The sequence below is a fragment of the Ranitomeya variabilis genome, chromosome 2 (assembly GCF_051348905.1).
Source record: "Ranitomeya variabilis isolate aRanVar5 chromosome 2, aRanVar5.hap1, whole genome shotgun sequence".
NCBI lineage: Eukaryota > Metazoa > Chordata > Amphibia > Anura > Dendrobatidae > Ranitomeya > Ranitomeya variabilis.
Window position 1 is genome coordinate 1003999275 of NC_135233.1, and position 27110 is coordinate 1004026384.

Genomic DNA, 27110 nt, shown 5'->3' on the forward strand with positions numbered 1-27110 from the left:
ACTATATATGGACAAGTCCTGTGGGATCAATGCCTGGTTCATTTTTATGAATATGAGATTGCCCACATTGGTTGTGAATAGGCGGATGCTCCTGTTTATGATCACACCCCCTGCTGTGATAAGCACACGTTCCAAAAGTACACTTCCCGCAGGGCAGGCCAGCACCTCCAAGACGTAAAGGGCAATTTGGAGAGCCAGAAGTTAAATGGAACATACCCATCACTCAGTACGTGGAGAAGTGTGGACACATATTCTTCTTGAAAGGCTTCCTCCTGCTAATACGGACCATATTAGATGGTTGTGTTGGATGTTGTGGAATGCTGAGGAAAGTTTTCCCCATTTTGTGCCATTCTTCCTAGGTGGTGTCGGTGCCCCAGCTGCATTGGTGACTTTGTCCTCTGCCTGATGCTTCCACTGAGCCCCCGCTATCAGGTGGGAACACAATCGGTAGTGTGTCTGCCAGCTTTTGTTTGTACTCCCGCATTTTCCAATCCCAGTGATGGAAGAAAGGATGGTACATTGTCCTTGCAGTGCGAATCCAGCAGGGTGGCCACCCAGTAATTAACAGTGGTAACAATTCAGCAACTTAGCTGTCGTTGCACCGGCACAGCACCATGTAATGGTTCATGTGTGCCAGGCTGCCAAGTGGCAACAACAAGCTGTCCTCGGTGGGAGGAGTATCATCTGTGTCCTCTGTATCCCCCCAGCCATGCTCCAGTGATGCCCATGGCCTGCTTTGAGTGCCAACCTGCTGTGAAGATGGTTCCTCCTCCTCCTCAACTGGCCCATGGCTGGGCAGTTGTGTACTTGGCTGTTGTTGGTACATGAACCCACCCTTTGAGACATGTGTGGACAACTGGCCTTATAACTTTGTGAATAGTCCCTGTTCCTCCTCCACCTCTTCTTCATGTGCCACCACCACAGGGTGGGCAGATAGGCGAGTAGAAGCAGGGTGAGAATGCCGAAAGAGCGCAAAGACGTCACCAACATTCTGCAGCAGGTCTGACAGTTGAGGATAATTTTTAAGGAAACCATGCACCACCAAATTCAGCACATGTGCCAGTCAAGAGATGTGTGTCAAATCTACCAGACCCAGAGATGCTATGAGACTTTGCCCATTATTTCACACCACCAGGCAGTGCTTGAGGTTCATTGACAACAACCACTCATCGGCCTATTGTTTGATTCCCATCCACAGCTCCTGTGTGGTGTGGAATCTTTCCCCCAAATAGATGAGTGTCAGAACAGAATTCTGTTGTTTCCCCCTGGCTGTGCTGAAGTTAGTGGTGCAGTTGTTACATTGATCGGATGAAGAGGTGGTGGAGGAAGCGGAGTAGGAGTAGGAAGCAACATGGAAAGAGAAACGTCCAGCAATCCTGGTAGGGCATGCGCCAGAATGCCTTCCACCTGAGGACCACTCTATTTACATAATGGGCAGTTAGGGTAATGTAAAGTTCCTGGCCATGCTTACTTGGTGGTTATGTGAATTTTGCTAATTATTGCGTTGCGCAGTGCACACTAGATTTTGTTCGTAAAATTTTTGGGCAGAGCAGGGATGGACCACCTGTAAAACTAGTGGCGGCTGGGAAGCACGTACTGTGGGACAGCCACCGCCATCAATTTTTTAAAACTGTCCGTCTCCACCAGCTGGAATGACAGCATTTCAAAGGCCAGTAATTTTGAAATGTCATTCAGGACCATGGCTCATAGGTGAGTAGATAGGTACTTTCTCTTTTCTCGCCAGTGTTTGGGCGATGGACTGCTGAACGCATCCATGGAATGGTGTAGGGATGCTCGATGACACTGCTGGTGGTGGTGGTGGTGGTGATGCTGTCACATCCTGTCTTTGTGGTGAACCAGGAAACTCTGTTGATTAGAAGTGGGAAGAAGAGGCTGAGACCGCAGCAAAACATTGAGCAGAAGGAGCCTCAGATCTTTCCTGGTTTTTAGGTGTGTAAAGAAATGTAGCTCATTCTTTGAATTCAGATGCACATGGTGCTCAGGTTCAGAACATTTATGCCTAGCTTCAGGCTCAGGCACAGGGTCTGACTGCACACCGAGACACAGCTCTTGTTGTCAACACATTGTCTGAAGAAATGCCACCAGGGAGCGCATTTGATCCGACTTTGGTGTGCTTATTTCATTAGTGCAGTGGGCTATTCAAAGCAGAATAGTGACGACACCCATGATCCGACAATACTTGGCATCGCTGTGATGGCTCTGCAAGTGACCACAGCCCAAAAGCTGGTTGATTGGCTGTGCTGCAGCCTGTAGGCTCTCAACAAACATTATTCAGCACCAAACCCAGACAGTAAAATGGACTTCCGGTAAAAAGTCTGTGTTCGGAGTTAGGTACTGGACACTAGGTGTCCGGTATGAACTCCAAACTTTATTGTTCAGGTTCGCTCATCCCTAGTTACTATGCCTAGATAAGAAAAGATCTAACTTATATAAAAATGATGTAGAAAAAGTATATAATCTAGCAAATTCACTTTTATGCTTTGAACCACCCCCAAATTTCAAGAAATGTAATTCTATGGTGACCACCACTGCCGTAAAACTAAAGCATGGCATTCCCATGTGGGAAGTAAGCGGATCAATGCATTCTTATGTATGCAATTTCGCGCAAAGAATCAACATGCTGCGTTTTTTTTCCGGAATGCGATTCCGCCGCAGAAAAAACACAGCATGTGCACAAAAATTGCGGATTGAATTCTAATATATAGGATGCTTAATGTACGCGTTTTTTAGCGTTTTTATAGCAAAAAAGCGCAAAAAAAATGCTAAAAATCCTGAACGTGTGCACATAGCCTAAAGGTTAATATATCAAAACATATCAACACTTTTAGTGATTTAGTACTAAGCAAATTCAAATCCTCACTACCTTCACTCAGGATTCCTACTAAAAAACTTACCGTATTTTCCGGCGTACAAGACGACTTTTTAACCCCTGAAAATCTTCTTAAAAGTCGGGGGTCGTCTTGTACGCCGGGAATCGCCTTGTACGCCGGGTGTATATGGTGGGTGGGGGGGGGAGTGATCCTGATGACGACGAGGGGGCGTCTCACAGAAAAGTGAGTATCCCCCATTACCTTATCATAGCGCTGCAGCGTGGGGTCTCTGTGCTGGGAGCGGCGGCGGCTGCTGTGCTGTGGCGGCTCCTCTTCTGCAGTGTGGGGCCTGTGGGGCGGTGGCGGCGGCGGCGTATCTTCATGCAGTCGGGGCTCCTCCGGCATCTCAGCCTGGAAGCCCCGCCGGCAACTCCATCGGTACAATGCGCTGGCCTCCGGGAAAATGGCCGCTGCTTAGATTCAGATCTCGTTGAGATCTGAATCTGAGCATGCGCAGCCCCCAGCGGCCGGGCCACCGCATCGCACCTATTGAGCTGCCTCCGGGAAAATGGCCACTGCTCAGATTCAGATCTCGTCTCCCGAGATCTCGGGACGAGATCTGAATCTGAGCAGCGGCCATTTTCCCGGAGGCCACCTGACCGCATTGTACCCATGGAGTTGCCGGCGGGGCTTCCAGTCTTTGAGATGCCGGAGGAGCCCCGACTGTATGAAGATACGCCGCCGCCACCGCCCCACAGCACCAGAGGCCCCACACTGCAGAAGAGGAGCCGCCACAGCACAGCACAGCACAGCACAGCAGCCGCCGCTCCCAGCACAGAGACCCCACGCTGCAGCGCTATGATAAGGTAATGGGGGATACTCACTTTCCTGTGAGACGCCCCCTCGTCCTCATCAGGATCACTCCCCCCCCCCCCCAAAAGGCACATATTCACCGGCCCTATAAGACGACATAGGGTGTATAAGAAGACCCCCGACTTTTAAGAAGATTTTATTTTTTAACTGGTAAAGTTGGGGGGTCGTCTTATACGCCCAGTCGTCTTATACGCCGGAAAATACGGTACTACTTATGAGAGGAATTCCCTAAAATCCCTCCGTGATAACACTAACATTGTCATCAGATCTGCTGACAAGGGGAGAGGGGGGATGTGGGATAGTCAACCAAAATTTCGCAAATTACTGCAAGGATGCTGATAAGATTCTGTCTGATTCAGAATATTACTAGGACATTTATTCCAATCCTTTTCCACATATCATTTCCCAATATAAAGCTCTAGTTAATAAAGTGGTAGCTAAAAATATTCTAAATAAAAAAGAAAAGAATTCTCCAATTAATAGATTTCATACAATTCCTTTTAATTATCATTTAACAAAAATCCACAAGAGCCTTACAAAATCATTTCGGGCATAGGGTCCCTCACCAGTAATCTGCTCTCTTACATTGACAAGATGATGAAGTTTCACATCCTCTAGCTACCTAGCTGTATTAAAGACTCAACACATCTCATTAGCATCATTTGTTATATTTAGTGGTGTAACTCACATATTTTTAACAATGGATATATCTGCCTTATATTCAAATATTGAACACAATATTGAATTACTGTGTTTTCAGGAATTTTTATCAAGAGATTCAAGACTTTCAGCTGATCAAAAAAGAATTTATTATGTCAGGGTTGTCCTTAATTTTTATAAATAATGACTTCACTTTCCTGAGAAAATTATTTCATCAAATGCGTGGGACAGCGATGGGCTCGAGGGTAGCACCGAAATATGCAAATCACTTTAAGGAATTGTTTGAAGAAGCCTTTATTTCTAATAACCCATTGGCCAAAAATCTAGTTCTGTATAAAGGGTTTATTCATGACGTGTTCTTTATATGGGACAACTCCCAGGATAATATAGAGCCCATCGTTAATAGCCTGAATGACAATAGCTGGGGTATTTCTTTCTATTCCAGCCATAATACACATTCCATAGATTTTCTGGATATCGCAATTTTTGACTTGAATCAATGCAATTATACTAAAAACATTTCTAAAATGGAAGACCATAAAATCTATATTTACTATAATAGTAGATATTATCATAAATGTCTAAGAAATATACGTGTGAATAAATTCAAGAAAGTTTGAAAAAATTTTACGTTAGATTTGGATTTTTTGATAAAAGCCGACATTTTACGCAGCCGATTCCATGTACAGAACTATTCTGAAGGGCTAATAAGGCAAGCCTTAAAAGATACAAAGGATGTTAGTCGAGAAATGTTTTTGTCTAAAACAATAAAACTTATATCCAATAGGTATGAGTTCAATGTAATTGCTACCTACTTTTAGTGCAACCAACAAAGGATGTGTGATAGCTTACAAGTACACTGGCATATCTTACTGGGTGACCCCATACTGGATACACATCTCCCTAGAATCCGGAACTGACTTTCGAAATGGCCCTCACAATTAGAAATATAACAGCATCTAGCCGGCTACAAACAAGAAAAGTGAACTGCAAAAATCCTTCTATAATCAGAGAATCACAGAATGGGGTGCTTCAATGTAACATGAATAAGTGTCTCTGCTGTGAATCTTTCACACACTGCTGTACAGAGTTCTCCACAAACAGAATTATTTTCTATAGAATGCTTTCTTACCTGTAAAACTACTGATGTCACTTATATGATATAATGTCCTTGCACAAAATAGTATGTGTACAACAATGCAATCTTCACGTATAACAGTAAGCACCCACAGATCAAACATCGTAAAACGATTTTTACAGCATGGCTTATGACACTACTGGCTCATAAAAAAGACTATAAAGTGTTGCACATTATCCCAATTGAGCATATGCTAATCAGCATTCATAACTGTATATAACAATTAAATAGAATTTTTTTTGTCTTTATAAATAAAATACCCTCAAGCCATTTGGCTTTAACGAGATCTTTGACATTTTTAATATGCAAATTGTCTCTTCAGAGAGGAAGAAGACCTTGAAATGTGATTTAGGATAAAAGCCAAATCTTTTATCCCAAATCATATTTCGAAGCCCCTTTTAAGGGTTAATAGTGACTATAGGATTGTTGCTTCCAACAGGTGGCACTATAGAGCTCAAGTCCTCCTCTCTGAATAGGCAATTGGCATATTACATTTCTCAGAGGAGCATTGCATGACGAATAATCCTCCTTCACCTTGGCATGCCAGAGCCGGTATGTCACTCTCCACAAGGAGAAATGTTACTACTTAGACCTCTGAAATTTTTAACTAATTAATTATTCCTCCCTCCACCACCATAAACTCTATTGTGAAACTGTGGCGTTAGGTTTTTATTGCACTGCAATTTATAATAATAACAATTTTTTTAATGTAATTATTTAATATGTAATTATTCTTAAAATTGGTATGTTTATATCTACAACAAAGTTTCAAATCTAATTATTATGCTAACTAATACCAATTGTTTTAGTACAGTTGGGCATAGTAATGTTGTTCTCTATTCTTAGTAACATAAAATGAAGATGTTCTTTTTTATATGTTCCTCCATATGTTCTTTAAGTGAGTCTGTCAGCAGGATTGTGCTGAGTAACCTACAGAAACTGTCAGGTTGGCGCTGTTTATACTGATTAAAATGATACCTGGGGTGATGAAATCTGTCTTGTGGTTATTGTTTAATCTTTATTTGCAGTTTTCAGTTAATGAGATTCTCATGCTCCGGGACGGGGCTGTGTGGGGAGTCTTCAAGTGGTGCTCTTATGACAGGTCACTGATCCCTCAGTCACCTGCCCCCTATTTTACATACTGCATATCTTATTGTTTGGAAAAGAAAATGAAATGAATAATACAGGTGGCACCTGCGCTGTAGCATAATACGAGCTATAATATGTTCATTTGATTTTGTCATATAAATTTCCTGAGAAACTGCATTATGTAAAATAGGGAGCAGGTCACTCAGGGATCAGTGACCTGTCATAAGCCATACTTATGAATATATATGCAGAGCACCACATAAAGCCCCACCAAATGCCACCCACAACCCCACCTACATGCCACCCACAGCCATGCCCACAGGTCGCCCCAGAGCACGAGAATCTCATTAACTGAAAACTGAAAATAAAGATTAAACAACAACCACAAGACGGATTTCATCAACCAAGGTATCACTGTAATCAGTATAACGGCGCCGACCTGACACTGTCTGTAGGTTACTGAGCACAATCCTGCTGACAGGATCCCCTTTACTTACCACATTCTTATTTTAAATTCTTGTAAACTAAACAGTAGTACTGTTTCAATGTTTCTCCCCTACCGCTGCTACCTATATGCTTGGTATTCCTCATGCTGAGTGCACACAAGTACGCTCTCACTTTCTACACTGCATTCCACCCATTCTTGGGATTCAAACTGTTTTTTTCCCATTCATATTTTGGATCACTATAACTTACATTGTGATCTAGTCATATTATTATAGTTTTATGACCTCACTCTTTCTATAATGTGAAAAAAACACTATTGATTTTCAAATTAGGAATTATCACTTAAGCCGAGCTCCCAGTGGCTATCATGCAGGCACAGCTCCTGTGTCGTGCACAATTGCCTTGACATACCCATATGTCAAAGGTCAGAAACCCCTTCCCGACCATGACATATAGGTATGTCAAAGGTCATGAAGGGATAAAATAAAACTGCTTTATTTCTCATATTTCCTGGTATTTGGCTTTGACACAACTTTATTGATATACTTAGGTGCGGATTAAATGCAATTTTGATGCGTTTTCACCACTGAAATGCACTAAAAACGCACATTAATTTTTTACCTGCAGAAAACCCTGAGTCTCTAGTGCCACCCATAAAAGGGAGCTATTATATAAGTCAAAGTCCAACCCTTTAACAAATCTTGCCACATAGTTAAGGATAATAGACCAAACCAGATTTTTGTTTGAATTTTAAGAAACCATCAGCAAATCAAACTCAGTATCTGATATCCTAGAGATCTAGAAGCTAAGAAGTGTAGATAAATATATTGCATTGTATTCAATGTGTAAATTTATCTGACATATTCCTGTCACTTATACGACTATTACTGTTTTAATAATTAGCCTCAAAAGTTATTTTATTCTCATGCAGGTATTCTATCCATGAGATTCCTTTCATCTCAAAACTATTACCTTTCAATAATGGAGACGGAGTTACTTATGGACTCGAAAGAAGTGATAACAACTACGTCAGAGAACAAGATATTGCATCTGAACTTTTGAGTTATTTGCAAAAAGATCAATTGTCTGAGAGATTAAAAGGGCCGAGGTGGAAGGAAGTGTTAATGACTTTAAAATCAAGAATGAGAAGCAAAACAGACTTAACAGAGGAATCTGATGCCAGAAGTGAACAAGACAAAAAATCTTGTCAACCCAAGAACAACATCTTCTTCCTAAAAACTCACAAGACGGCCAGCAGCTCAATTATGAATATTCTGTTCCGCTATGGAGAATTTCACAACTTAACATTTGCCTTCCCTACTCACGAAGCTCATTACTCATACCCCAGTTTTTTCAGAGCTTCTTATGTGAATGGATTCTCAGAAAAAACAAAAAAGATTTTTAATATTATGTGTCATCACATGCGCTTCAAGATTACAGAGGTGAGTAATGAATGATTCAATTGTAATTTAAAGGAATAGAAATTAGTAGACTTCAGGTAATAATTAAACTTTTGGATTTGGTTGATGGTTGACTAACAGAGGAAATTTCATTAAAGGGATTTTATCAACAGCTTCATGATGCCCCATCTGAGCTGTGATACCAGCAATGTATCACTTACTCTTCTGGTTTCTGCAATTTTGATAACATTTCTTTAATGCTGATCCTGTTGTCAGTCAGTGCTTGGGGCACGGTTAACCCCTTCACCCTGAAGCCTGTTGTCAACTTCCTTTCCAGGCCATTTTTTCAATTCTGACCACTGTCACTTCAATGGATCCCGGTAATTCTGAGATTGTTTTCTCGTGACATATTGTACTTATGATAGTGGTAAAATTTCTTCGATTTGACTTGGGTTTATTTGTGAAAAAAAATGGAACTTTGGAGAGTCATATCATACAAAATAGTTAATAAATAACATTACCCACATGTCTGCTTTACATTAACACAATTTTGGAAACATAATTTTTTTTGTTCGGAAGTTATAAGAGTTAAAAATTGACCAGCGATTTGTCATTTTTACAACAAAATTTGCAAAACCATTTATTTTAGGGACCACCGTACACTTGAAGTGACTTTGAGGGATTTACATGACAGAAAATGCCGGAAAAGTGACACCATTCTAAAAACTGCACCCCTCAAGGTACTCAAAACCACATTCAAAAAGTTTATTAACCCTTCAGGTGCTTCACAGGAATTTTTGGAATGTTTAAAAAAAAATTTGAACATTTAACTTTTTTCACAAAATTTTTACTTCAGATCCATTTTGTTTTATTTTACCAAGGGTAACAGGAGAAATTGGACCACAAAAGTCGTTGTACAATTTGTCCTGAGTACGCCGATATCCCATATGTTGGGGTAAACCATTGTTTGGGCACATGGCAGAGCTCAGAAGGGAAGGAGCGCCATTTGACTTTTCAATGCAAAATTTGCTGGAATTGAGATCGGACACCATGTCGAGTTTGGAGAGCCCTGTTATGGACCTGGTGGTTAGGAGCACCCGGAATGACCTGATGAGTAAACTAGTAAACAGAACAAGCTCTGGGAAAGTGGGAACTCTGCTGACCGCAAATCCTACTCCTATCACACACACTAGAAATAGCTGTGGAGCGTACCTAACTCTCCCTAGACGCCTCTTCACAGCCTAAGAGCTAACTACCCCTAAAGATAGAAAAGAAGCCTAACCTTGCCTCAGAGAAATGCCCCAAAGGCAAAGTCAGCCCCCACATATATTGACTGTGAGTTAAGAGGAAAGTCACAAACACAGGAATGAAACAGGTTTTAGCATAGGAGGCCAGACTTCACTAAATAGTCAGAGGATAGCAAAGGGAACTATGCGATCAGCACAAAAAGACTACAAAAAACCACGCAGAGTAAGCAAAAAGACTCCCCACACCGACTCACGGTGTGGAGGTGCCACTCTGCACCCCAGAGCTTCCAGCTAGCAAGGAAATATCATGATAGCAAGCTGGACTAGAAATTAGCAGTACTAAGAAATATATTCAGGAAGCAGTAACAACAAATGAACTAGCAAAGACTTAGCTTCTGCTGGAGTAGACAGGTCCTCAGAGAAGTCCAAGAGAGATCTGAACAAATACTGAAACATTGACAGCTGGCATCAAGTAACGATCTGAGTGGAGTTAAATAGGAAAGCCAGCAGCAATAAACGAGAGCAGCTGACAAAACCAACCTCAGTGACCAGCAGTTCCGTTCAAAGCCACCAGAGGGAGTCCAAGAGCAGAACTAACCAAAGTACCATTCATGACCACAGGAGGGAGTCCGAGAACGGAATTCACAACAGAGCCCCTGATGTGCCTAAACAGTGGAAACCCCCCACAAGTGACACCATTTTGGAAAGTAGACCCCCTAAGGAACTTATCTAAATGTGTGGTTAGCAATTTGAACCTCCAAGTGCTTCACAGAAGTTTATAATGTAAAGCCATAAAAAAATCATATTTTTTTCACAAAAATTATATTTTCGCCCCCAATTTTTTATTTTCCCAAGGGTAACAGGACAAATTGGACCCCAACAGTTGCTGTGCAATTTGTCCTGAGTACTCTGATACCCCGAGTGTGGGGGTAAACCACTGTTTGGGCGCATGGCAGAGCTTGGAAGGGAAGGAGCGCAGTTTGACTTTTCAATGCAAAATTGGCTGCAATTGAGATCGGACACCATGTCGCGTTTGGAGAGCCCCTGATGTGCCTAAACAGTAGAAAACCCATACAGGTGGCCCCATTTTTGAAAGAAGACCCCCTAAGAAACTTATGTAGATGTGTGGTGAGCACTTTTAACCCCCAATTGCTTCACTAAAGTTTAGAATGTAGAGCCGTGAAAATTAAAAAATAATTTTTTTTCCACAAAATGATCTTTTAGCCCGCAATTTTTTTCCAAGGGTAACAGGAGAAATTGGACTGCTAAAGTTGTTGTCCAATTTCTCCTGAGTATGCTGATACCCCATATGTGGGGGGAACCATTGTTTTGGCGCATGGCAGAACTAGGAAGGGAAGGAGCGCCGTTTGGAAAGCTGACATAGATGGATTGGTCTGCAGGCGTCACGTTGCATTTCCAGAGCCCCTGATGTACCTAAACAGTAGAAACCCCCCACAAATGACCCCATATTGGAAACTAAACCCCCCAAGGAACTTATCTAGATGTGTTGTGAGAACATTGAACCCCAAGTGTTTCACTACAGTTTATAACGCAGAGCCGTGCAAATAAAAAATCTCTTTTTTTTTCCACAAAAATGATCTTTTCGCCCTTGGTTTTATATGTTCCCAAGGGTAACAGGAGAAATTGGACCCCAAAATTTGTTGTCCAATTTGTCCTGAGTACGCTGATACTCCATATGTGGGGGTAAACCCACGGGAGAGCTCAGAAGGGAAGGAGCACTGTTTTAGTTTTTCAGTGCAGAATTGGCTGGAATTGAGATCAGACGCCATGTCGCGTTTGGAGAGCCCCTGATGTGCCTAAACAGGGGAAACCTCCCAATTCTAACTGAAACCCTAACCCAAACACACCCCTAACCCTAGTCCCAACCATAACCCTAACCACACCCCTAACCCTAAGTTTAGCCCCAACCCTAAGTTTAGCCCCAACCCTAACCCTAACTTTAGCCCCAACCATAACTTTAGCCCAAACCCTAACCCCAACCCCAACCCTAACCCCAACCCTAACCCTAACCCTAGCCGTAATCCTAACCCTAGCCCTAACCCTAACCCTAATGGGAAAATGGAAATAAATACATTTTTTTAAATTTTATTATTTTTCCCTAACTAAGGGGGTGATGAAGGGTGGGTTGATTTACTTTTATAGCTTTTTTTGGCGGATTTTTATGATTGGCATCCGTCACACACTAAAAGACGCTTTTTATTGCAAAAAAATAGTTTTTGCATCACCACATTTTGAGAGCTATAATTTATCCATATTTTGGCCCACATCATGTGAGGTCTTGTTTTTTGCGGGACGAGTTGACGTTTTTATTGGTACCATTTTCGGGCACATAACATTTTTTGATCGCTTTTTATTCTGATTTTTGGGAGGCAGAATGAACAAAACCCAGCAATTCCTGAATTTCTTTTAGGGGGGTGTTTATACCCTTCCACGTGTGGTAAAATTGCTAAAGCAGCTTTATTCTTCAGGTCAGTACGATTACAGCGATACCTCATTTATATAATTTTTTTTATGTTTTGGCGCTTTTACACAATAAAAACACTGCAGATCCGCACTGTGATGTATAGTATAATGTTATTCAATGAGAAGAAAAAAAAGCTGTGCAGATGGTGCAGAAAAATCAGTGCGGAATTGCTGCCCATTTCAAAGAAGTGCATGTCACTTCTTTTGTGTGGATCTGCAGCGTTTCTGCACCCCTCCATGTTAAAAATCCGTAGTGGCAAAAACCGCAGGAAATCCGCACAAAATCTGCATCAATTCCGCATAAAAAAAGCACAAAATCCGCATAAAAACCGTGGCAAATCTGCGGATGCTGATTCTGCCAGGAAATGCGGATTTTGTGCAGAAAATTCTGCACCTCTTTTCTTACGTGTGCACATAGCCTTAGGCTCAGGGGCCACTGAAGCTCCTATGTCACTTATTTGATTTATGATGAGTTCTGAGGGCTAGAGGCTCAGCAGACACACTCACTCTTGTCTTAAAACATGCAGAGAATATGCTTCCCCACGTAGGGAAATGTATTTCCTCAGTATTCAGCAGCTGTAAACACCTGGTGTTTTGTCCACATACTCACTTATCATAAGTGAGTAATTCTTCCTTCTCTGGCCAGGAGCTGTTGTATGTGAAAAATAAGAACTGCAGCAACATTATATAGCAGTGGTAGGTTTACAAGATTATCTCAGCACAGAAACATCTTTGTGGGACAACAGATTTAAGTGGCCTGTGAACAAGTGAAATTAAAAAAGGAGTTGAAGACAGGAGTTCCATACCTATCAGTATTTATTTTTTTCTATCTTTTTTATAGTTTACTTGTTTTTTTTTATTTTTGGTTAATGTATGGCAGGACTGAAGGTTAGCTTCAGTGCACAGTCTGCCTAATGAAAGCAAAACTGGAGCAGGAGTTCCAGAGTGCATGCTGCTTAGTAGATGTGAGCATGTTGCCCACTTTATGTGGTATGTGTAGGTAGGAGGTATCCATTATAGCAAATAAGGGCATACTTAAATGGGAAAACTGTTGGTGATTTAGTGCCGTGTGCCTCTGCTCTTACTCGGCTGTGTGTATCACATAGCAGAGCCACGTAGTTGAATAGGATGATAGGTGTTCCTCCTTTGACAGGAGCAGATGCCCATCGACCACGTCCAACTTGTGCAGTGGAAACCACCCTACTGTACATTTGCCATCTCCGTACAAAGTAAAAAAAAGTATACTTGTATAAAAGAATAGCAGGTATGTTCTGAGCATTTGTGACCTGCCATTATAGGACTACAGATTGTATCTATGAGCGACGAGGCAGGAAAAAGCTTTTGACATGCAGATCTTCACAAAATTATATATGTAGCAGCGAGCACTTTTGGAAATTAATTGTATTTGACATTATTTTGACTTAATTTATTTTAGGATTTGAAGATACTAAGCTGTGATTAATATTGTGGAAATAACCCTTAGGCTGCATGCCCACAACGTATTTTCACTGATTCCAAGATGCTGCTGATGATGATGTAACCTGATCTGCTGTTCATATTTCAAAGCTGCAGCATGTCAATTTCTCTTACGGACTCCTCTGTGTGTAATTTCCCATAGGCCGGCGTCACACTAGCGAGTTTTACGGACGTATGAGAGGTGCAGAAAATACGGATTGCATACGGTACAATGATTCTCTATGGCCCAGCTCCTATCTGCCGTATTTTACTGATCCATATTATACGGTCTTGTACGGCCGTAGAAAATCGCAGCATGCTGCGTTTGTCACCGTATTGCGCAAAAAAATCGGCAATGAAAGTCTATGCGGCGAGAAAAATACGGATTACACACGGACCAGCAGTGTGACTTGCGAGAAATATGCATCGGTGTTAGGCTGGTTTCACACTTGCGTTTTGATCTGCAGCGTTTGTAAAAAAAACCGCAGGTGGTGAAAAAACGCATGTAAACGCATACAAACGCTGTGTTTTTTAGACGCATGCGTTTTCACATGCGTTTTAAAAAACGAAGCGTTTGACCGCGTTTACATGCGTTTTTTCATGCGTTTGCGTTTTTTTTGCGCAAGGAGAGCATTTTCACAATAGCAAAAACAAGATAACCAGACACCACCAATGGGACTACAGAGGGCGTTTATTATGGACTCTCTATATTTAGACCCTACGGCTACTTAAATTTTAACAGCTTGCTACTGTAGAACCAACAAAGAAATAAACACACACCGGCGCTCCCAGGGGAGTGAAAAAGAAGGCTGCAGGTGCCTAGACAGTAACTGTGCTGATTCTGTCGAATAACAAAGGGAAGTACTAAATAAACAAAGGCACCGCGCCAACTAGATACATAATACGTAGATATACAGAGTGAGCGTCTAACTGGACACAGCGTGATACACAATGAAAGTATAGGTAGTATCAATAGCAGAATAGGTGCCTGTTATGTCCGAAGTTCCACATGAATTGCGTGGCTGCTATTAAAAAGGAAACATACACTTACTGGCTAATGATGTAGCTGCTTGTAAGGGTGATAGCACGTTCTCAGGAGAGCTGCAATAGTCCTAATAGCTTGTAGAAACAGGATTGCCAGCGGCCCATAGCAGTAAAAGTCCAGTATCCAGAGTGGCGATGTCCAGAGCAGCGGCGTGGGGCGGCACAAACACCCGAAAGTGAAGGGAGCGTCCTCCCTGGTGAGTGTGTGCCCGCCGCACACGTCAGGAGCACCGCTTGCCGGCACACGTGGACCAGGGGAAGCTGGTGCACGGAGCGGTGAAAAAAAGGGGGCGTGGTAAAGGTGACGTCACCAAAACAAGAAGACAGAGGACGGATGCCGCACAGGACCACACTTGCCTACGCGTTTCGAAGGTCTACGGACCTTCTTCGTCAGGGCTGAGGATACTGGCGGTCTCTTAGTCCTTTTAAAGCGCCATATGCCCCCATAATGCACCGGCCCCTGGGACACTGCAAACCTATTGGGCCACTAACAACGTGAAGAGGAGGAATAAATAAGAGTTTAACTATACATAGTAAAAACCGGGAAATATCCGGGACAGAATAACCTATATTAAATATATAAAAAAATATATAAAAACACCTTTTATTATCTATGACAAATATAAAAACACCATATAAAAACACCATATAAATTACACCATATAAATTAAAAAATACACATTAAATAGTATGAAATATGCCGCTGTAGGTTATAACAGGCATATGAATATCTAAAAGAGTCTAAAAGGAACTGCGAAAAGAGGAGAGGGGGAGGGGAGGAGGGGAAAGAAATCATACCAAATCATGAGAAAGGAGCTACTATACATAAGGAATTTAGCTAAAAGCGTATAGCTCAATTTCGCAGTTCAGGCCTTTGGGAACTAAACTGTCTAACGTGAAAATCCACTTGGATTCAGTACGTGACATTGATTTAATATAATCACCTCCCCTCCAATTCTTGTGTACCCTCTGAATGCCACAAAAACTTAATCCTTTACTTGACCTCCCATGATGCTCCATAAAATGTCTAGACAGGGGGTGGCCTACAAAGCCTTTCTCTATATTATTAAAATGTTCCTTAAGCCGGTCCATAAGTCTACGTTTGGTCCGGCCTATGTAAATTTTGTCACATGGACATTTGATCAAGTAGATTACCCCCGTAGACCAGCAGGATATGCTGTCTTTAATTAAAAATTCCCGAGAGCCGTCTGAATTAAAAATTTTTAGCTGTTTACTCTTTTTAAAATTTGTACGTACACAACAAGAACAGGTGCCACAGGGAGTAAAACCTGGATTAATTTGGTGAAATTTCTTGATGGGACCCCTCCTGGTAGTTGGAGCTATGATATTCCCAATTGTCTGCGTTTTCCTAAAAATGAACCTTGGGTTATGGGGTAGTAGGCCACCTATCACTTTATCCAATTGGAGGGTTGCCCAATGTTTACGTATTATTTTAGTAAACAATTTATGCCCCTGATGATACCGCGTAATAATGGGCAGGCGGTGGATTTGGTCTACAATACCCTCTCCAATAGGTGAATTCCTGGTGGTTTTATGTATAAAGGTATCTCTCGAGGTTTCATAGACTGCCTTATTGACCGCCATAATAAGATCTAAAGGGTAACCTTTTTCCAGGAATTTTCCCGTCAGGTGCTCAGCCTCGATTTCATAGTCCTGAATTTTCGTACAATTCCGTCTTAGTCGAGTAAATTGACTTTTAGGGATATTAGTCAACCAGACGGGGAGGTGGCAACTACTTATATCAATAAAACCATTGGAGTCCACCACCTTGCGGTGGCATTTGGTTAATACCTTATCTTCTTCAATAAAAATATCCAGGAAATTGACTGTTGTTTTACTAGTAGTTGCTGTGAATTCCAACCCTTACAAGCAGCTACATCATTAGCCAGTAAGTGTATGTTTCCTTTTTAATAGCAGCCACGCAATTCATGTGGAACTTCGGACATAACAGGCACCTATTCTGCTATTGATACTACCTATACTTTCATTGTGTATCACGCTGTGTCCAGTTAGACGCTCACTCTGTATATCTACGTATTATGTATCTAGTTGGCGCGGTGCCTTTGTTTATTTAGAGCTTGCTACTGTATCCTGTGTCATGATGGATCTTCGCATGGAGAGCTTTTATTTCAACCTGGATTTCAGCTTCAAGATGTTTCTGGCCTGTGCTTTTGCTTGGGAGCAAGAACGAAACCGCGAAAGATGGAGAAGGAGACAACGTAGGCGTTTTTGGAGGCACCCCATTATTGAAGTGCGTGAGAGGCGTGGAGCCTATCACACGCTCTATGCCGAGCTGAATGCCAACCCGGAGAAATTCCAGGAGTACACGAGAATGTCGCAAGAATCGTTCCGGGATTTGCAGTCTCGTGTCCAAGGAGCCATATGGCGACAGGTCACCCAGCTCCATAGAGCGATTCCACCCGAGGAACGTCTGCTGGTGACATTAAGGTACGTTCAAAATCTAAACCAATGACAGTCCAAATTTTTGTTAATCTGCCTTTTCTTTTTTTGTATTTTCCCCTTTTTTTTTTCTTCAATTTTTAACCACACTATAAAAAGAGTAGATTGTAATGTTGTTTTTTGTTTGTGTTTTTCTTCTAGATTTCTTGCCACAGGGGAGAGTTTATCTTCCCTCCACTTCCAATACCGGCTTGGAATATCCACCCTGTCCAGAATAGTTGTGGACACCTGTCGGGCATTATGGAATGCACTCCGTGATGAGTTTATACCACTACCCACCACGGACATGTGGCGTAAAATTGCTGACAAATTCTGGAATGTGTGTGATTTCCCCAACTGTTTAGGAGCGGTGGATGGAAAACACATCCGCATTATCAAACCTGTCAGAACCGGATCGGAGTTTTTCAACTACAAAAAATATTTTTCTGTAGTGCTCATGGCAATAACTGATGCGGACTGTCGCTTCATCGCCGTGGACAATGGAGCTTTTGGCCGTGGCAATGATTCCCAGACTTTCAAGAGCTCGGATATGGGCCGGCGTGTGTATGGTAAAAATTGTAATTTTCCCCCTCCACAGCCTCTCCCCAACACTCAAGGCCCGGCCACCGCTGCCATTTGTTATGGTTGGGGATGAGGCCTTCCAGATGTGTGAAAATCTACTAAAGCCCTATTCCAGTCGTGACTTGGACAACACTAGAAGGATCTTCAACTACAGACTGACGAGGGCCCGAAGAACAGTAGAGTGTACCTTTGGCATTCTGGTCGCTAAATGGCGCATTCTTGCATCAGCCATAAATCTAAAAGTGGAAACAGTTGACGAGGTGGTCAAAGCCTGTGTGGTTCTCCACAATTACATAATTACTAAGGAACGACCCCACATTGAACTGGATGAACCAGTTGCACACCCTCTGCCTGATTTCCAGCATCACCCGCTGCGGTCAACTGCAGCCGTTGGGACCAATTTGCTGCTTATTTTGATTCAGATATTGGACGGGTTTCATGGCAGGACAATGTTGTGTAAATGTCCTGTTGTATCTTTATCTGTACCAGTAATTTTCTACAATGAAAGTAATGTTTCACATTAATAAACTTTAGTGTTGGTTGTATTGACCGTGTCTCCTATCTTTTTCCTCTCCAAACCAAGGTTACCCAAAAACGGGCAGTAAACCATGTCATATCCCCCTTTTTTTTGCATATTCCACACTACAAATATTAGTAGTGTGTATGTGCAAAATTTTGGCGCTGTAGCTTTTACAATAAAGGGTTAAATCGCGGAAAAAATTGGCGTGGGCTCCCGCATAATTTTCTCCGCCAGAGTGGTAAAGCCAGTGACTGAGGGCAGATATTAATAGCCTAGAGAGGGTCCATAGTTATTGGCCCCCCCTGGCTACAAACATCTCCCCCAAGATGCGCCAATTCTGGCACTTGGCCTCTCTCTTCCCACTCCCTTGTAGTGGTGGGATATGGGGTAATGAAGGGTTAATGTCACCTTGCTATAGTAAGGTGACATTAAGCCAGATTAATAATGGAGAGGCGTCAATTATGACACCTATCCATTATTAATCCAATTGTATGAAAGGGATAAATAAACACACATACATTATTAAAAAGTATTTTAATGAAATAAACACAACGGTGGTTTTAATATTTTATTGCTCTCTCAATCCACCTGAAGACCCTCGCTCTGAAAAATAATAAACAAACAATATACATACCCTCCGATGATCTGTCACGTCCCACGAGGTAAATCCATCTGAAGGGGTTAAAATATTTTACAGGCAGGAGCTCTGCTAATGCAGCTGTGCTCGTGCCTGTAAACCCCGGGGAATGAAGGAAATTTTTTTAATTTTGGTTATAGACATTACCACAATGAATTTTAAGCAAAACAGTTCAGATGCAGTTGAAGTTCAGACTTTCAGCTTTCATTTGAGGGTATCCACATTAAAATTGGATGAAGGGTTTAGGCGTTTCAGCTCTTTAACATGTGCCACCCTGTTTTTAAAGGGACCAAAAGTAATTGGACAATTGATTCCAAGGCTATTTCATGGACAGTTGTGGGCAATCCCTTTGTTATGTAATTCTCAATTAAGCAGATAAAAGGCCTGGAGTTGATTTGAGGTGTGGTGCTTGCATTTGGAAGGTTTTGCTGTGAAGTAAACATGCGGTCAAAGGAGCTCTCCGTGCAGGTGAAACAAGCCATCCTTAAGCTGTGAAAACAGAAAAAACCCATCCGAGAAATTGCTACCATATTAGGAGTGGCAAAATCTACAGTTTGGTACATCCTGAGAAAGAAAGAAAGCACTGGTGAACTCATCAATGCAAAAAGACCTGGGCGCCCACGGAAGACAACAGTGGTGGATGATCGCAGAATAATCTTCATGGTGAAGAGAAACCCCTTCACAACAGCCAACCAAGTGAATAACACTCTCCAGGAGGTCGGCGTATCAATATCCAAATCTACCATAAAGAGAAGACTGCATGAAAGTAAATACAGAGGGTTCACTGCACGGTGCAAGCCACTAATAAGCATCAAGAATAAAAAGGCTAGACTGGACTTTGCTAAAAAAAACATCTAAAAAAGCCAGCACAGCTCTGGAAGAACATTCTTTGGACAGATGAAACCAAGATCAACCTCTACCAGAATGATGGAAAGAGAAAAGTATGGCAAAGGCATGGTACAGCTCATGATCCAAAGCATACCACATCATCTGTAAAACACGGCGGAGGCAGTGTGATGGCTTGGGCATGCATGGCTGCCAGTGGCACTGGGTCACTAGTGTTTATTGATGATGTGACACGGGACAGAAGCAGCCGAATGAATTCTGAGGTATTCAGAGACATACTGTGTGCTCAGATCCAGCCAAATGCAGCCAAACTGATTGGTCGTCGTTTCATACTACAGATGGACAATGACCCAAAACATAAAGCCAAAGCAATCCAGGAGTTTATTAAAGCAAAGAAGTGGAATATTCTTGAATGGCCAAGTCAGTCACTTGATCTCAACCCAATTGAGCATGCATTTCACTTGTTAAAGACTAAACTTCAGACAGAAAGGCCCACAAACAAACAGCAACTGAAAACCACCGCAGTTAAGGCCTGGCAGAGCATCAAAAAGGAGGAAACACAGCGTCTGGTGATGTCCATGAGTTCAAGACTTCCGGCAGTTATTGCCAACAAAGGGTTTTCAACCAAGTACTAAAAATGAACATTTTATTTTTAATTATTGAATCTGTCCAATTACTTTTGGTCCCTTTAAAAACAGGGTGGCACATGTTAAGGATCTGAAACTCCTAAACCCTTCATCCAATTTTAATGTGGATACCCTCAAATGAAAGCTGAAAGTCTGAACTTCAACTGCATCTGAATTGTTTTGTTTAAAATTCATTGTGGTAATGTCTATAATCAAAATTAGAAAAATGTTGTCTCTGTCCAAATATATATGGACCTAACTGTATTTGGACAGAGACAACATTTTTCTAATTTTGGTTATAGACATTACCACAATGAATTTTAAACAAAACAATTCAGATGCAGTTGAAGTTCAGACTTTCAGCTTTCATTTGAGGGTATCCACAATAAAATTGGATGAAGGGTTTAGGAGTTTCAGCTCCTTAACATGTGCGACCCTGTTTTTAAAGGGACCAAAAGTAATTGGACAATTGACTCCAAGGCTATTTCATGAACAGGTGTGGGCAATCCCTTCGTTATGTCATTCTCAATTAAGCAGATAAAAGGCCTGGAGTTGATTTGAGATGTGGTGCTTGCATTTGGAAGGTTTTGCTGTGCAGAAAACATGCGGTCAAAAGAGCTCTCCATGCAAGTGAAACAAGCCATCCTTAAGCTGCGAAAACAGAAAAAAACAAGCCGAGAAATTGCTACAATATTAGAAGTGGCAAAATCTACAGTTTGGTACATCCTGAGAAAGAAAGAAAGCACTGGTGAACTCATCAATGCAAAAAGACCTGGGCATCCACGGAAGACAACAGTGGTGGAGGATAGAAGAATAATCTCCATGGTGAAGAGAAACCCCTTCACAACAGCCAACCAAGTGAACAACACTCTCCAGGAGGTCGGCGTATCAATATCCAAATCTACCATAAAGAGAAGACTGCATGAAAGTAAATACAGAGGGTTCACTGCACGGTGCAAGCCACTCATAAGAATCAAGAATAAAAAGGCTAGACTGGACTTTGCTATAAAACATCTAAAAAAGCCAGCACAGTTCTGGAAGAACATTCTTTGGACAGATGAAACCATGATCAACCTCTACCAGAATGATGGAAAGAGAAATGTATGGCGAAGGCGTGGTACAGCTCATGATCCAAAGCATACCACATCATCTGTAAAACACGGCGGAGGCAGTGTGATGGCTTGGGCATGCATGGCTGCCAGTGGCACTGGGTCACTAGTGTTTATTGATGATGTGACACAGGACAGAAGCAGCCGAATGAATTCTGAGGTATTCAGAGCCACACTGTGTGCTCAGATCCAGCCAAATGCAGCCAAACTGATTGGTCATTGTTTCATCCTACAGATAGACAATGACCCAAAACATGAAGCCAAAGCAACCCAGGAGTTAATTAAATCAAAGAAGTGGAATATTCTTGAATGGCCAAGTCAGTCACCTGATCTCAACCAAATTGAGCATGCATTTCACTTGTTAAAGACTAAACTTCAGACAGAAAGACCCACAAACAAACAGCAACTGAAAACCACCGCAGTGAAGGCCTGACAGAGCATCAAAAAGGAGGAAACACAGAGTCTGGTGATGTCCATGAGTTCAAGACTTCAGGCAGTCATTGCCAGCCAAGGGTTTTCAACCAAGTACTAAAAATGAACATTTTATTTAAAATTATTGAATCTGTCCAATTACTTTTGGTCCTTTTAAAAGGTGGCACATGTTAAGGAGCTGAAACTCTTAAACCCTTCATCCGATTTTAATGTGGATACCCTCAAATGAAAGCTAAAAGTCTGAACTTCAACTGCATCTGAATTGTTTTGTTTAAAATTCATTGTGGTATTGTCTATAACCAAAACTAGAAAAATGTTGTCTCTGTCCAAATATATATGGACCTAACTGTATATATATATATATATATGTGTGTCTCAATGACACAATATATATATATATATATATACACTCACCGGCCACTTTATTAGGTACACCATGCTAGTAACGGGTTGGACCCCCTTTTGCCTTCAGAACTGCCTCAATTTTTCGTGGCATAGATTCAACAAGGTGCTGGAAGCATTCCTCAGAGATTTTGGTCCATATTGACATGATGGCATCACACAGTTGCCGCAGATTTGTCGGCTGCACATCCCAAAGATGCTCCATACAAGGCAGGATGGATCCATGCTTTCATGTTGTTTACGCCAAATTCTGACCCTACCATGCGAATGTCGCAGCAGAAATCGAGACTCATCAGACCAAGCAACGTTTTTCCAATCTTCTACTGTCCAATTTCGATGAGCTTGTACAAATTGTAGCCTCAGTTTCCTGTTCTTAGCTGAAAGGAGTGGTACCCGGTGTGGTCTTCTGCTGCTGTAGCCCATCTGCCTCAAAGTTCGACGCACTGTGCGTTCAGAGATGCTCTTAGGCCTACCTTGGTTGTAACGGGTGGCGATTTGAGTCACTGTTGCCTTTCTATCAGCTCGAACCAGTCTGCCCATTCTCCTCTGACCTCTGGCATCAACAAGGCATTTCCGCCCACAGAACTGCCGCTCACTGGTTTTTTTTTCTTTTTCGGACCATTCTCTGTAAACCCTAGAGATGGTTGTGCGTGAAAATCCCAGTAGATCAGCAGTTTCTGAAATACTCAGACCAGCCCTTCTGGCACCAACAACCATGCCACGTTCAAAGGCACTCAAATCACCTTTCTTCCCCATACTGATGCTCGGTTTGAACTGCAGGAGATTGTCTTGACCATGTCTACATGCCTAAATGCACTGAGTTGCCGCCATGTGATTGGCTGATTAGAAATTAAGTGTTAACAAGAAGTTGGACAGGTGTACCTAATAAAGTGGCCAGTGAGTGTATATATATATATATATATATATATATTTATATATATATATATATATATATATATATATATATATATAACAAGAAACCCGACTTTGGAGCGAAGATCGCCGACGGACGACCCGATCCCACAGTGAGATCGGGTAGGGTTTCACCAAACCTGACTTTGCCAAAAGTCGGTGACTTTTGAAATTGGCAGATCTGTTTCGCTCAACCCTAGTGGTTATACAAGGCAGTTATCTACTCAACAGGTCAGGTGTCATAACGTTTGAGTTTTTGGACACCTGACCTGTTCAGTAGAGGACTGCACTGGATTTCCACCATTTTCTCTGAATACTGCAAAACTAGGCATATACAAAAAGAGATTATGGAGATACATGTTATATTTTTGTGGCCACCTCATATCTGTATACTAAAGACACACATATAGCTGCAGTCTTGTATTTTTAACTACTGGAGATATGTTGTGGCCCAAAAAGTAAGTGTGTGGCCAAGTTTCTTGGCGCACGGTGTGTGTTGGCGGCGGCGATAGACACAATAAACCAAACAAGATTGTGGCAAATCAACCTTTTTTTGTTTAGTTAACAATGTTAAAAAAATATTTTTTTGAACCGCGCCGGCTTGGGGTTGAGTAATGTAAACGGGGGTGTGTGAAGAACGGAGGCCTGGCTAACCGTGGACGACGCAGAGGAGGCAGGAGAAGGGGCAATAAAACTAGAAGGGTCTGGAAGTTCGGGGATGGGGCTAGAAACATGAGAGGCTTGAGACACACTGGAAGGGTGAGACAAAACTGACAAAACAGACACATCGGTAGGTGAAGGGGGAGGAATACTAAGAGGTTTTTTTTTTTATTCTGATTTTTTTTTGGGTTTACCTGGTAGGGGGACGTCTTGGTGGGCTCATATGCTGTAGCGTGGTGGTGGGAGACCCGACAGGGTCCGGCTGCACTTTCTCACAGTCCATTGCGCTTGTCGAGGGCTCACCCATGCCAGAGTCCTGCTGCGTCGTGGTGGGTCCGGGCCTGAAAGCCACGCCAGGGTCCTGCTGCGTCGTGGTGGGTCCGGGCCTGAAAGCCACGCCAGGGTCCTGCTGCATCGTAGTGGGTCCGGGCCTGAAAGCCACGCCAGGGTCCTGCTGCATCATGGTGGGTCCAGGCCTGAAAGCCACGCCAGGGTCCTGCTGCATCATGGTGGGTCAGGGCCAGAAAGCCACGCCATTGTCCTGCTGCATCGTGGTGGGTCCGGGCCTGAAAGCCACACCAGGGTCCTGCTGCATCGTGGTGGGTCCGGGCCTGAAAGCCACGCCAGGGTCCTGCTGCATCATGGTGGGTCCGGGCCTGAAAGCCACGCCAGGGTCTTGCTGCATCGTGGTGGGTCCAGGCCTGAAAGCCACGCCAGGGTCCTGCTGCATTGTGGTGTCAGTGGAGGAGGTCCAAGCCGGAACAGCGGTGGTCACGGTGGTGGCGGTGGGATGTCCACCTGCACTCGTCATGGTGTTGGCGCTGTAGTGGAGTCCGCCTGTGGAAGGAATTGAGATGGCCGTGCAGTGGTATGCAGCAGAGGTCGGCAAGGAGGTTAATCGTGACAGTGACAGCACAGTTGGATATGCCGCCACTGTCTGCTGTAAATAACGACTCTGCTGCATAGCCTGCACAAAAGCAGCATTGCAGGCCTGCATCACACTGAGCTGGAGATCAGGGCTAAGGTGTTCCGACATGCCCTGCTCAATTTGGTTGAAAAAATGATGAGCTGGCCTCTGGAGGTTGGCTTTCACTTGATCAAGGCTTTTGGTGACCTCCTGGATACGGCAATTCAAGAGGTTATGAGAAACATCCATTCGGTCACCTAAAGCCTTGATTGCTTCGTGTAAAACCGAGCTCAAGTGCAAAAACTCGGGCATGAGTGACCTGTCCGAAGCCCTCTGTCGCTGCCGGGATGAGCCCAAAAAAAAGGGGGCAGTGGAAGAGGACTGGGAAAGGGGAAGACCTGACGGGCCAGCTCCCTGGTCTCCAGTTACTGTGGAAGGCCCACCTGCTGCTGCGCTGCTGGATTGCTGAGACGGGTCCGTGGCTGCCAGCTGAAGGACCGCTCCAGAATCTGGCTTGACAGTTGTGCTATGTGTGCTGTGAAAAAAGGAAACAGAAAATTAATACCAAAAAATAACCAGATGCTAAATCCTGTGGCATTTTAAAATACAGATTATGTCAATACAATACAACCAAAAGCATGTGAGAAAAACTTACGTTCTCTGGGCAAGGACCGGTCTTAAAAATGACAGCACGCGATGATACTTGTACAGTCTGATCCTTGCTCCTGAACCACTGGCAGCACGACTCTCTTGGCACAGGTCCTTGTTGAAGCGGTCCTTCATGGAACGCCAACGTGTTTTGACTTTGTCCACTGTTAAAAAAAATAAAAATTATGGTCAGGACATTGAATTTTTGCCGTTTAAAGACAAACTCCAGAGAGTTTCTTTCATCACACACAGTCAAGAGAGCACGGCAAAGGTCTCTGCTGCTTCACACTGCAGTGCAACACTTACCAAATGCACTACGGACCCGTGGCGGGGCATTGTCCCATACATCCCACAACGCTTGGGCCACCTCATTCCATAAACGGCGGAGCGTGGTGTTGATCGAATACAGTGGATCCCGGCTGTCCCACAACAGAACTCGCTCATGGACCAGGCTTATTAGGAGGTCATTGTCGATAAGGTCATCGTCCCGTCGTGAAACCTAAAAATTAAAGACAATAATTACAGTTTGCTCAATCACTTAAGGAAAAGAAAGAGAACAGATGATGAGAAATGGCATGAATACGAAAGTAAACATACAAAAGGATTCCATAAGAAAAATTTAAAGATATACAGTACGAGTGTAAAGAATGGAAGATTCAAGAATTTTACAATGAGGACAGTCAGCCTTGTATACATACCTGCTGCCATCTTCCAACCGGACCTTGACTCCGCTGCTCCTGCCCGGTCTGTGCCTCAGTAGAAGTGCTCTAAAAAAAAGGAAAAATCAAATTGTCACATGTGTCGATGTGACAGTGAATACTTACCAATCTGACGAGACAAACACTCACCTCACTGACATGCTCCACTTCCGACTGACGTGGCTCAAACTCCTCACCAGATGAAGACTCCGAAGAAGACATTCTGGCATGTAGAAAGAAAGAAATGGAAGAAATTAGGACATGTAGAGCCAAAAATTAGAAAATAAAGGCATTGGTAGGATATACTGACATTGATCTGGGTCTTGTCCTTCAAAATGCGTCCTGCAAGTGTCTTGTCTTCTTGAGAGTCTGATGAGAAGTGTCCTGAAACTTTCCCCAACCTCCCTTTTATCACCTTGTTGGTAGGGGGTGTCTTATCAGTGTCTAGACATGGTTATCTTAATGGAAACGCATGCGTTCAAAAACGCATGCAAACGCATGTACACAAAAACGCATGCGTTTCCATAGACATCAATGTAATTTTTTACGCAAATCAAACGCAAATGAACGCATGCGTTTTTTTGCGGCAAATGAGCGCATGCGTTTTTTGTGGCAAAAAACGCCTCTGAAAATTACTACATGTTGCATTTCTGCAACATGACGCATGCAGCCAAAAAACGCATGCGTCGTTAAACGCGGCCAAACGCGTATAAAAAAAAGCATGCGTTTTTAATGTTAAACATAGGGAAAAAAAACGCATGCGGTTTTTTTTTCAAAAACGCTGCAGATCAAAACGCAAGTGTGAAACCAGCCTTAGAGAGAAAAGCCGGCAATTCAGTGCGGTGTACAGTAAAATCACACTGACAGAATAGAATAGAATAGGTAGAATAAATGTCTACACATAGAATAGGAATATATATATATATATATATATATATATATATATATATATATTCCTATTCTATGTTTGGAGCGCCCCCAGACGCAGGGCCACGGGGTACTC

The 27110-nt window shown here is 42.7% G+C and overlaps 1 protein-coding gene across 1 annotated transcript in view; it reads left to right on the plus strand.

The window, feature by feature from the left end:
* The window catches only part of LOC143804026 (uncharacterized), a 185485-nt gene that overhangs the window by 67218 nt on the left and 91157 nt on the right, over positions 1-27110 (plus strand). The window contains exon 3 of the mRNA XM_077281771.1: positions 7970-8480. Coding sequence (XP_077137886.1) covers positions 7970-8480 — 511 coding nt within the window. The remainder of the gene's footprint in view (positions 1-7969; positions 8481-27110) is intronic.